General features: G+C 35.0%; 1 protein-coding gene across 12 annotated transcripts in view; it reads left to right on the top strand.

The window, feature by feature from the left end:
* PCNX1 (pecanex 1) overlaps nt 1-13,501 on the top strand; it is a 206,691-nt gene that overhangs the window by 95,686 nt on the left and 97,504 nt on the right. For all 12 annotated transcript variants that reach the window (XM_037832388.1, XM_037832395.1, XM_037832394.1 and 9 more), the window contains one exon: nt 13,284-13,374. In XM_037832388.1, coding sequence (XP_037688316.1) covers nt 13,284-13,374 — 91 coding nt within the window. The remainder of the gene's footprint in view (nt 1-13,283; nt 13,375-13,501) is intronic.

Below are 13,501 nucleotides of genomic sequence, written 5' to 3'. Positions count from 1 at the left end.
TTAGCTCTAATAGCTGTATCGTCGATTTCTCAGGGTTTTCTAGATATAAGATCATATCGTCTGCAAACAATGACAGTTTTACTTCTTCTTTTCCAATTTGGATGCCTTTTATTTCTTTGTCTTGCCGGATTGCCCTGGCTAGCACTTCCAGCACAATGTTGGATAACAGTGGTGACAGTGGGCGTCCTTGTCTTGTTCCTGATCTTAGAGGGAAGGCTTTCAGTCTCTCACCATTGAGTACTATGCTGGCTGTGGGTTTTTCATATATGCTCTTTATCATGTTGAGGAAGTTTCCTTCAATTCCTACCTTTTGAAGTGTTTTTATCAAAAAGGGATGTTGGATTTTGTCAAATGCTTGTTCAGCATCTATTGAGGTGATCAATTTATTTTTCCCGTTCGAGTTTTTAATGTGTTGTAATACATTGATTGTTTTTCTTATGTTGAACCATTCTTGCATGCCTGGAATGAACCCCACTTGGTCATGGTGTATGATTTTTTTAATGTGTCTTTGGATTCGAATTGCAAGTATTTTGTTGAGGATTTTTGCATCTATATTCATTAGGGAGATTGGCCGGTAGTTTTCCTTTTTTGTAGCATCTTTGCCTGGTTTTGGTATTAGATTGATGTTAGCTTCATAAAATGAGTTAGGTAGTGTTCCATTTTCTTCAATGTTTTGAAAGAGTTTGAGTAAGATTGGTGTCAGTTCTTTCTGGAAAGTTTGGTAGAATTCCCCTGTGAAGCCATCTGGCCCTGGGCATTTATTTGTGGGAAGATTTTTGATGACTGATTGGATCTCTTTGCTTGTGATGGATTGGTTGAGGTCTTCTATTTCTTCTCTGGTCAGTCTAGGTTGTTCATATGTTTCCAGGAAATTGTCCATTTCTTCTACATTGTCCAGTTTATTGCCATACAGTTGTTCATAATATCCTCTTATAATTTTTTTAATGTCTTCAGGATCTGCAGTTATGTCACCTTTTTCATTCATTATTTTGTTTATATGGGTCTTCTCTCTTTTTGCTTTTGTCAGTCTAGCTAGGGGCTTGTCAATCTTGTTGATCTTCTCAAAGAACCAACTTTTGGTGATATTTATCCTCTCTATTGTTTTTTTGTTCTCTATGTCATTTATTTCTGCTTTAATCCTTGTTATTTCTTTTCTTGTACTTGGTTTAGGATTGGTTTGCTGTTCATTTTCTAGCTTCTTCAGTTGATCCATTAGTTCTTTGATTTTGGCTCTTTCTTCCTTTTTAATATATGCGTTTAGTGCTATAAATTTCCCCCTTAGCACTGCTTTTGCTGCATCCCATAGGTTTTGGTATGTTGTGTTCTCATTTTCGTTCGTCTCTATATATTTAGCAATTTCTCTTGCTATTTCTTCTTTAACCCACTGATTGTTTAGGAGTGTGTTGTTTAACCTCCAGGTATTTGTGAATTTTCTAAGTCTCTGATGGTTATTGACTTCTAATTGTATTCCATTGTGGTCAGAGAATGTGCTTTGAATAATTTCAATCTTTTTAAATTTATTGAGGCTTGTTTTATGTCCCAGCATATGATCTATTCTGGAGAAAGTTCCGTGAGCACTAGAAAAGTATGTGTATCCTGGTGATTTGGGATGTAATGTCCTGTATATGTCTGTTAAATCTAATTCATTTATCAGATTGTTTAGGTTTTCAATTTCCTTATTGGTCTTCTGTCTGGTTGATCTATCTATAGGAGAGAGTGATGTGTTGAAGTCTCCCACAATTATTGTGGAAACATCAATTGCTTCCTTTAGTTTTGCCAGTGTTTCTCTCATGTATTTTGTGGCACCTTGATTGGGTGCATAGACATTTACGATTGTTATTTCTTCTTGCTGAATTGCCCCTTTTATTAGTATGTAGTGGCCTTCTTTGTCTCTCAAAACATCCCTGCATTTGAAGTCTATTTTATCTGAGATTAATATTGCTACACCTGCTTTCTTTTGGCTGTAGCTTGCATGAAATATTTTTTTCCATCCTTTCACTTTCAGTTTCTTTGTGTCCCTATGTCTAAGATGAGTCTCTTGTATGCAACATATTGATGGTTCATTTTTTTTGATCCATTCTGCGAATCTATATCTTTTAATTGGGGAGTTTAATCCATTTACATTCAACGTTATAACCGTGAAGGCATTTCTTGAATCAGCCATCTTATCCTTTGGTTTATGTTTGCCATATTTTTCCCCTCTCTCTATTAATATCCTTTATTGTACCCATACCGAATCTGTTTAGTACTGAACCTTTCTCCAAGTCTCTCTGTACTGTCTTTGTTTCTCTGTCTGTAGGGCTCCCTTTAGTATCTCCAGTAGGGCAGGTCTCTTGTTAGCAAATTCTCTCAGCATTTGTTTGTCTGTGAAAAATTTAAGCTCTCCCTCAAATTTGAAGGAGAGCTTTGCTGGATAAAGTATTCTTGGCTGGAAATTTTTCTCACTCAGAATTTTAAATATATCGTGCCACTGCCTTTTTGCCTCCATGGTGGCTGCTGAGTAGTCACTACTTAGTCTTATGCTGTTTCCTTTGTATGTGGTGAATTGCTTTTCTCTTGCTGCTTTCAGAACTTGCTCCTTCTCTTCTGTGTTTGACAGTGTGATCAGTATATGTCTTGGAGTGGGTTTATTTGGATTTATTCTATTTGGAGTTCGCTGAGCATTTATGATTTGTGTATTTATGTTGTTTAGAAGATTCGGGAAGTTTTCCCCAACAATTTCTTTGAATACTCTTCCTAGACCTTTACCCTTTTCTTCCCCTTCTGGGACACCAATGAGTCTTATATTCGGACGTTTCGTATTATCTATCATATCCCTGAGGTCCGTTTCGATTTTTTCAATTTTTTTCCCCATTCTTTCTTTTATGCTTTCATTTTCCATTCTGTCATCTTCCAGGTCACTGATTCGTTGTTCAACTTCCTCTAGTCTTGTACTATGAGTGTCCAGAATCTTTTTAATTTGGTCAACAGTTTCTTTAATTTCCATAAGATCATCCATTTTTTTATTTAGTCTTGCAATGTCTTCTTTATGCTCTTCTAGAGTCTTCTTGATTTCCTTCATATCCCGTACTGTGGTCTCATTGTTCATCTTTAGTTCTTTGAGTAGCTGCTCTAGGTGCTGTGTCTCTTCTGGTCTTTTGATTTGGGTGCTTGGGCTTGGGTTATCCATATCGTCTGGTTTTTTCATATGCTTTATAATTTTCTGTTGTTTTTGGCCTCGTGGCATTTGCTGAAGTTGATAGGGTTCTTTTAGGGTTTGTAGACCTATTGAAGTCCTTATCTCTAATTTATCAGATCTACAGCTTCGTGGAGTACACTTTCTCTAACTAACCAGCAGGTGGCGTCCACGAGCCACCTGTTCTCCACAAGCCAGTTCTCCCCTGCTTAGCCTTTTTGGTGAGTGGGGGAGTGAGTCTTGTGGGGCCCAATTGGTGTACCAAGCTTGCGTGTGTAGTTGGTGTTGCCTGCCCTGTATGTGGGGCGTGTTTCTGGGCAGTCGGGGAGGGAGGGTGGCCCTAACAATCAAATCTCCCTGGTGATCCTAGAGTTTTAAAGCTGGTGCAATAGTCTAATCCTTCAGTTCAGTCCTGCCACAGTTTGTCTCTGCCACTGACCCACAAGTCCTTGGTATTGGCGTATGGCTTCTGAGACTTGCAAGTGGGCCCCTCTTCCAGGCTGTGCACCCCCTGGTCTTCTGTTGAGGGATGACTGTGCTATGTCACAGGTGAGTGCCGTCCCCTCAGGGCAGTTCTGGGCTGCTGGGCTGTGTAGGGAGGCTCCCAGTCTGCTCAAATGATGGCTGAATGGGGCTTTGTTAATTCACACTGCTCCACCTTCCCAACTCTGGGACAATCAACTGAGGTTGCAGGGAAGGCTAATGTCCACGCCCAGTTTTGTGGTGTGTGCCTATTATTTGAAGCTCTTCCGTCACACTGGGTTGTCTGGGGCAGCTCTGGGCTATGGGGCTGGCGATGGGCAGGAGTGTTTCCTGTCCACCAGGATGGTGGCTGTGAGTGGACACCCCCGTTTTCTTGGGAAGTTGTGGTGTTTAGTGAATTTTCTCAGCCACTGAATTATTGCCTTTTGTCTCAGAGCTCTCTTAGTTCTGCTCTTGACTTGACGTGCCCAAATTGAAAGTCTTTGAAGCTTTCTGTATTTGGCTTCTTAGAGTAATTGTTTTAGAAAAAGAAAGAAGGATTAAAAAAAAAAAAAAAAAAAAAAGGTCCTCCTCAGAGATCTAATGGGTTATTGAAATGCTAAGAGACAAAGCAACCAGGGCCATCAAGGAAAGGTCCACAGGGCAGAGAGATTGGCTTTTCTTCGGGATTTGCATATGCGCCTTAGGGCCTGAGCTCCGCCCTTCCCCTTTCTGTGTTCACCAGAATTCTAAAAATCCTCTGCTTTTATTTTGGAGTTTTTCGTGTTGTTTTTTTTTTCTATGCCTGTCTCCTCTCTGCTGGCCTGGCTGCTCACAGATTCTCTGGTGTCTGGTCTCTGTCTATCTATGGTTGGAGTCTGGATCAGTAGAATGAGTTTCCGATAAGAGCAGCCACTGCAGTTCTCCCTTCTCCTTCCCGGAGCTGACAGCCCCTCCTCCCACGGGACTGAGCCTGGCAGGGAGGGGCGCGGGTCCCCTGGCCGCAAAAACTTATAGATTTCGCTGATCTCAGCAGTTCGACATTTTCATGAGTGTTGTATGAAGTATGCCCAAAGACAGATTGCTCTGTGGTGTCCAGTCCACGCAGTTCCTGGCTTTCTACCTACTTTCCTGGAGGAGTAACTAAAACATACAGCTCACCAGTCTTCCATCGCCTGTGTTCTTTTTTTGTTTATGAAATAAGTAGCAGTTAATGGTAAGGAATATACTTTGAAAACCTATATATAAAATTATTATTTCATTTTCTTTTGAGAAATGAAAAAGTTTGTTATATAGTTAATCATTTATTATCAAACATAAATATAAAATATATAAATATGGGTAGTCTTGCTCTGATGATTTTAAGGTTTTCTTAATTTGATTACTGTAATAGAGGTTTAAAAAGTGATGCTTTCCTTGATTTTTCTTAATCTGTTCTGTGCAGAGAATTGATAAAAAAGGTATTTTTTTAGATAATCTGCTTTATGAAAACTTAACTTGAAAATGTAGTCAGAAATCCTAAGCTCTGGAAGAAGAGTTAAAGGAAAGCTGCCAGCATCCTATCACCCTTTTTAATAAGCGGTTTATAGTAGCTGTGCATTGTTAAGCAGTAATATGATTTGGAGGCTTTTAAATGTTTTACTTTAAAAAGCAGAGACTCAGAAGGTCTACAATACGTTTAGTAATTTTTATTAGAGTTAATCTTGGTGTTTAAAAAAGATTGTATGCATTATTTACTACTCTTTACCGTTTTGGGCTATGTCATTAGTAATTTCCTTCATTACCATAAATACAGCCATAGGGCTATAAGGGAGTGTATACTTCCAGCCCCCTATGTTATGATGGTATATATGTTAGAAGACTGAAGTATAACTCCCTTACAGTCTTATGACTGTATTTATATTAATGTATGAATGAAAATACAATTCACCTAAACAAAAAAGTTAAATAGTTTTTGCAGCAACCTTGATTTTGTCCTTTTCTATTGTTTTTGAGTAAAAAATATGCCAAGTTCTGTCCTCTATGTTTTGTTTCCTTTTTGGTGTTGGGGGCCAACATGTATATGTACATGAAAGTAAATTTTTTTTTTAAATTGAAACAATAAATTAAAATGTTTCATTATCTCTACAAGGAAGAAGTATAAAGATGTTTGGAGGATGTTTATACTTTTGATGAAATTAGGATGGGCTTTCCCCCCTTTATAATAGTAATACAAACTTATTTTAGAAAATTTCAAAATACTAGAAAATACAATGAAGAAAATTAAGTCAACTGTAATTTCATCACTCAGATATCACTATTAACATTTTCTGATTTTTCCTTCCAGCCTCTTTTAATGCAGACATGTATATACTTTTCTAAAATAGAGTTGTGATCATGTATGATTTTTGTGTTACTGTATGAGTTTTGTATCTCACATTATTCATTCAGTGTGTCTGAACATTTACTCGTGTTTTTAATTGTTCTTAAACTTGTTTTAAAAGTAGCTGCGTAATATTTTATCACTTAGATCCATATGAAAGGCAGTATGTTTAATGGACTCTAGTGCCAGAGTTCCTGGCTTCAAATCTAACCTTTATCACTTATTAGCTATGTCAACTTGGGCAAGTTATTTTCTCTTCTTATGCCTCAGTATTTCCTCATGTATGAAAGAGGGGCAATTATTATACCTACTTCATAGGGTTATGGTGAGGAGTATAGCTATTGCAATATATAAAGCAATTGTTACAGTGCCTGGCCATGAGTCCAGTTTATAATTAGTAATCATAATAATGATTTATTACTTATGCTTTTTAACATCAGTCTCTCCATGTTAACCTTCAAGATGTTTCCTATTGTAATAAACACCATGTTGAATGTCCTTTACATAAATCTTTCTTTGCAACTCTGATTATTTCGTTAGGATAAATATGTGGAAGTGGAATTAGTAGTAAAGGGGAATAAACATTTTTGGGGTTTTTGATATATGCTGTTAATTGCTTTATGGAAAGCTTGTACCAGTTTACACTTTATCTGGCAGAGTTTGGGGATGTCTGTTTTATATCTACAAATGTTATAAATTAAAAATAAATCTAGAAAAATTTTATTTTATCCTACTCCAACATTCATTCCCTGGATAATGCTGAGAACTTAATTATTGTTACTGTAGAAGGACTACTAGAGTATTATTCCAAAGAGTTTTGGATGTCTGAATGTTCTAGGGATTTTACAGAAGATTACAGGGACTGATTGAGATATGTAATTCATCTCTTGGTAGTCTGTGTTGTAGAGAATTCATTGAAGCACTAGATTAGATTACTTGCTTTTTAACATTTAACATTAAGATTCTAAATTTATGTCAATCAATACATGCATTAGTTAGAATACAGGTTAGGTTCTTTAATGGAGAAACCCCCAAAATCATTGGCTGAAATAAAAGAGAAGTTTCTATTTCTCTCATAGCAGTCTAATGGGAACTATGTCTGGCAGATGGGTTGGCTCTCTTATCGTCTAAATGTGGCTTTCCTGCCCAGTCCAAAGTGACTGCTCCAGTTGTTGACATTTCCCAGTAAATAGGAAAGAGGAGATGGGGGCAGTGGTTAAAAAAAAAGTCAAAGACAACCAGCTTCATCTTTCAAATTGTGATTTAGAAAACATACCTGTCACTTTCTCTGACCTCCCATTGGCCCATACATAGTCATATGGCAACTTCTAGTTTCAAAAGAGGCTGGGAAATGTCTGACTGGGTGGATTCAGGGAGGGGAATGTCCTCTTAGTAGTCTAAATGTTCACACTAGGGAACTCGAGAAGAACTGATGGTGTAGCAATATAGTATAATATTCAGAATTCAATACAATTGTATTATTGACATGAAAAGTTATGCCCTTTAGTAAGTAAAAAAAAGAAAAACAGTGAATTTCACAACATTATGTATGAGGAATACGATCTATTTGTCTTGGAACAAAATACATGTATATAAAAATTGTTCAGAAAAACACAAAGTGCTCTTGGCAGTGGCTATCTCTGGAGTAGGGGAGCTTTCTTAATTTTATATACTACTTTTGAATCTTCTGATGAATAGTATTTTTTAAATCAAGAACAAAACAAAACAAAACAAAACAGAACAACAAATCCAGTAACACTGTCCAAACTTTTGAGTTGCATCTTGTAGAAATTTCACCAACTACGTACTGTCTCATGTTTAGACTCTTATGTGACCAGTCTTTTTTTTTTTTTCTTTTTAAAATCAATTTTATTGATATATAGTACAGGTACAATAAATGTCATCCATTTCTCACGTACAATTTGGTAAGTTTTAACAGATGTGCAAACCTGTGAAATACCCAAATCAAGAAACAGAACATTTCCATTACTTTCAAAGATTCTTTGTTCCCCCTTGCAGTTCATTCCCCTTGTCTCCTGGCCCTAGGCAACCACTAATCTGCTTTCTGTCTCCTAAAACTTCATATAAATATGATTACAATATATGGCTTTTTGTTGTTGCATGTATCAGTAGTTGGTTCCTTGTTATGGCTGAGTAGTATCCATTGTGTGAAATACTGTATCTTGTTTATCCATTCACTTGTTAAATGGACTTTTGTGTTGTTTCCAGTTTTTGATTATTGGAAATGGAGGGGCTAAACAGTTTAACAGTTTTCAAAACTGTTTGTACATTCTCATAAAGAATGTATGCACGTTCCAGCTGTTCCCATTCTTGCTAACACTTTCTTTGTTGGTCTTTTCCATTTTAGCCTTAATGAGTACATAATGATATCTCATTGTGTTTTAAATTTGCCTTTCTCTGATGACAAATGATGATGAGCATCTTTTGGTATGTTTATTTGCCAATCCTATACCTTCTTTTGTGAACAATGTCTGTTCAAATTTTTTACCATTTTAAAAATTGATTTGTCTGTCTTCTTATGGAGGTGTAAGAGTTCTTTAGATATTCTAGATACAACTCATTTGTCAGATAGAAACTGCATATATTTTCTCCCATTCTATGACTTGTCTTCCTTTTTACCTGGCCAGTCAATGTCATCAATATCATTGTTATAGATTATTTTACCAAGATAAGAAGGGCTTGTCCCTTTGAAATAAAATGTGAGCAGATGATGAAATCATAGCAGAATATGACCTTGTACATCCACTTTTAGAAGATTCAGTGAATCTGGAGTTTAGGCACCTAGGATAGTCTTAAGGAATTAAGGTATGTCATGTTAAGGCAGAACTAGAGAACCAGAAGGCCAAGTCAGTAAAATGTATCAGTATATAATTCTCTGTCTTTGTTTCCAAGCTATGAAGATACCTATTTTTCCATACTGTTACCCTAAAACCCTCTTCTAAACCAACCTCTTTCTTATATCTGCCCTTTTCCTTATTCTTACCCTGTTTTAAAAACCCTGAGCAGTGTTATACATTCCAGGAAGATGGATGGTGGTTCTAAATATTGAAACTTGAAATTACAATAGCCTAGTGACTTGATTTCCTTTGTATCACAAGAAAGTTAGAGGTTTTAGGCGCCCAAGTCTCTTTGCGAAAGACAGGTTGGCAGACTATGGCCCATGGGCTAAATCCAGATTGATGCCTGTTTGGGTAAATAAAGTTTTAATGGAACACAGCTATGCCCACTCATTTATATGTTGTCTGTGGCTACTTTTCACCTTGCAGTGGCAGACTTGAGTTGTTGTGACACAGACCATCTGACTCACAAAACCTGAAAGTAACTGGCACATTATAGAAAAAGTTTGCCAATGCTTGGTCTAGGCAGAACCAAGTTCATTAGCCTATAAGCAGCCCTGAAGGGTGTCATTTCCACCTGGCTGAGAACTCATGATGTTACCTCAGACGCAGAGTTGCCACTTAAGATAATAAAGGAGTGCTATCAAGAAACTAGAACTAATTTTAAATACCTTTTCTCTTAAAAGTTTAATGATATATTCATTGAGATAGCATTGTGAGCCCATTATTCATCACCATTAGAAATAAACACTTTTTGCACATATTGAATACTTAACTTAGTCATAAAGATGTATGTGGACTTCCAACAGCCTTCAAAAAAAAAAAAAAAACACTATATGAATCTGTCTCCCGTGTATTTCTTTGCTGTTATAGGCCTCCCCTGCCCCAAGAGTAATACTAGAAGGGTGGGAAGTCAAGTAAGACAGTGAGTTAGGATTAGGTTTAGAGGACATGGAATGAATCATGGGAGAAGGGTCAAGGAAGAAAATCATCCAAGAAATTTCAGAGGCCAGCTTTGTTGTTGATACTGGGAGGATCAGAAAAACTCTACAGATGATTTGTCCTTCTAGCTACTTCCTCCTTACAGGATACATAGGTATCTTCAGAAAAATGAATGTGATATCAAGAATGCAATAGGGGTTTCTTGGGGGAATACTGTTATTACAATTCTTTATGCACTTGCTGTGTTTTTTGTTGATAAGACAAGTTTGAGAATCCCATTAATTCCTCATGTCTTTTGTTCATATTTTGCCAGTGTTTCTTTCAAATGTGTTTGCTGTACCTTATGTGATTTCAGGCATATGCTTCAGATGCACTTGGTCCTTAAGGCAAAGCTAATTTTACTCTTCTTTCTGTTTCTCAGCTCTTATTTATTGATCTATGATTTGTTACTCTGAAATTCTCCTACCTCAAAAAAAATGGTTTTGTATAATTAAATTTAATTTGTGTAGAAAATAGCAGTCATTGTTGAGTACCTAAAACTGAGAAATGCCAGGAGCCTACTTTTTTGTCATTAAAGGTGCTATCTCTTGGCCAGTATCATTATTGAAGTCTGAAATTCCAACTTCCAGTCATGTTTATTTTGTCAGAGATTTTTTTTTCCTTCTCAAATCATGACAGAGACATACTATCAGATATAATTAATTATGACCTGGGAATTGAATTATGATAAGATGTCTTAGTTTGTAATCAAAATTCATACGATGATATATTTCATTGATGTTCTACTTTCTTCCCAGTTTATATTCATTAGAAATAATCAGTACTTAAAGTGTTTTTCTTAATGCAGAATAATAATGAAAGATGTTTATTAATTTTATGTTGGACCTAAATATTAAATATGATTATTGTTTTAATATGAAATGATGTATGTATAAAATATCTATGTATGCTAAGAATATTTGCACAAATTTAAGATACTCTTAATCTTTATAAACCAATAACAATATATACTTATTTCTGTTTGAGTTATTTTAAAGTTGTCCTTTGTAGATTCTTAACGGTACATTAAAATATTGTTTTTCACTGAAATCTTAAGCTGAACATTTTTTAAGTAAGTCTTGAACATCTGTTAAAATCATAGCTGCCCTTCTCTTAGATGTATTTTGTGCTTCTTTATAAATTTCTAAATATTACATGTTCATCATTGGTTTGTATAGAAGCATTCAGAGTTGTAAATTTATTAATAATAAAACTACCCAATTTTTCCAGCTTTCTTTCTGTCCAGAAAAGCCCTTTTTCTTTTGCATGCTTTTTGTTTTATATTTATACTTATTTGAAATGTAATTATTCCTATATAAATGTGACACTAGACATCTATGTGTGCATAAAAGACCATATAGTGTTGTGGTATAATGCTTTGATAATATTCTTCTACTGTTTCATTTTTAAATTACAAAGACTAATATCTTTAATGGATTCCAGTTGCATATGAGGATTTATTTTCAATATATCAAAAGCAGGCATTATTTCTAAAAATCCCATAGGAAGCTTAAAATACTTAAAATGTACTGCAGTAATTCGAACCCTATTGAATACAGAAATAACTTATTTCTCAACTACACACAAATTGTGTTATAAACATTTAAACTCATTAGACTTAATGCACAATGCCTAGCCCTCTCAGTTCATTACACTGTGATTTAGTCATTTAATGTAGGTTTATAATTCTGCATTTATGCAATCTGTGATTTTGATCAGGTGTTCCTTTTTTCTGTTAATGTAAGTTTAAACTGACTGTAAGCACACAGTCAATTTTTGATTATCCATGATAAATGAGGAAAGAGCAGAGCGAAAATATTATAATTTAAAAATATTTTTAAAATGCCAGTTGAGTCAGTATTTTTATTTAATTTTTTCTTCACTAACAATTTCTGTAAGCTCTACTGCTCCTTTCAGTAATACATCTAAAAAGCAGCCGGATTGACAGCTTTTTATCATTTCATTTTAGTTCATTAATCTGGTTTCTGTTAGAGGTGGTAAGAGTGAATAACTCATATATAAAAGACGGGGAAAAAAGGCCCAGTCTTTGGTAATCCACATGCGGATAAACCTCCCTAAAAATCAGCAAATGAACTGAACATTTCACAGATTGTTCTTTTCTCATTTATCTCAGAAGTATATTATCCTGAAAACTAACAAAACACTGCTACAGAAAATACCACAATAAAATAAAACATTTTACATTCCAGTCTCATTTTGGCCTGTAGAAATGTACTCAAATAATCCTATTTCATAAAGTATTTTTTCTGATTCTAGTCCTTACAAAGAAGGAAATAATGATTGAAATGTTATATAAATCCATACTTATATTATTAGTTAATTATGGGGACCTTTTACTATCATTTTTCAAGTCTCACTTAAATAAAAGCCCTTATTGCATACTGTTTGCATTGTAGGTAGCCCTGGAAGAGAAATCCAACTTTTAGGTCTGCCATCAAGTTGAAATTGTCTTTTTAAAGATTTCTCCTATTGATAACATCAGTTATTCCAGCTAGTAAAATAAAAGTGTCAAAGATATTCAAATAGCAGCGTAGATAAGACCCAAATGGTTATTGGGTTATATAGCTCATCTTATTGCCCTACTGAGAATTTATATTCATTTGTTTATCTTCTCTCCCCATCATTGATTTGGCTAGGGTAGATTTGCAAGGTGAAGAGTGTATTTCAGACTGTTTAAATTTTTAAAATTCCATTTTGAAAATCCTTTTATCTTACAGAGTTCATTTTAAGAATTTTTAAAAAAACATTTGTTTGCAATCAGTATAACTTCTAAACCTTTTATTAGTTTTATAGAGATGTTTATTTGGCTACAGCAGTTGCTGTTCCTACATTTTTCATCAAGTTTTTTGATAGAATCAAAAACCAGTAATGTTCTTAAAATACTGTAATTTAATTTTCACCAACATTTATATTACAGCCCATTCAATTCATTAAACTTCCTTGGATCCATTTTGACCCTTTTCATTTCTTAGGAAAAATTCAGGAGGGAATCACACAATGTGGTTGTCTTGCAATTTGAACTATCTCAGCACTTAAGCAGCTTTGTAAATAACCACTCACTACTTGCAAGTAGTAGTCACATGACTTTTAAAGACCATTAAATTCAGTTATATGATTATTTGAATTGAGAAAGTGCTGGGAGGAGAAAAGAGAACCAGACTAGTATTGCAAAGCTGACTTAAATTCCTTACTTTTATTTTTAGTACCTGATTTTATATAAAGGCATCTAATTCCCACTGTCTGGAATTTCTTTTCAATTCAAATCATGCTGAATTACAGGTAGATCATTGTATTTTTAAATGTTTTGGAAATAGAAGGTTGTAGGACATTTTATTAAAATGTAACAAGTTATGAAATTTAGAGTATAATAAAGGAAAATTCTGAGTATTCTAATGACTTTTTAAAAAAATCGTTTATTTGCTAGGTAAGTTCTCTTCTACGCTCTATGAGACTGGTGGCTGCGATATGTCACTTGTGAATTTTGAACCAGCAGCAAGAAGAGCATCCATTGTCTGGTATGTGTGGAGTACATTAGGACTGTGTTTATCCTTTCATATATTTGCCATGTTAAAGTTGTATTGATTTAAAAACTTGTCATGTGCATTTGTTTCCAAAGAATTAGGGATTTTTTTTTTTTTTTGT

Source organism: Choloepus didactylus, chromosome 4 (genome assembly GCF_015220235.1).
Source record: "Choloepus didactylus isolate mChoDid1 chromosome 4, mChoDid1.pri, whole genome shotgun sequence".
Taxonomy (NCBI): Eukaryota; Metazoa; Chordata; class Mammalia; order Pilosa; family Megalonychidae; genus Choloepus; species Choloepus didactylus.
Note: the sequence above shows the minus strand (reverse complement) of the source record. Positions and strands in the feature narration are given on the sequence as shown.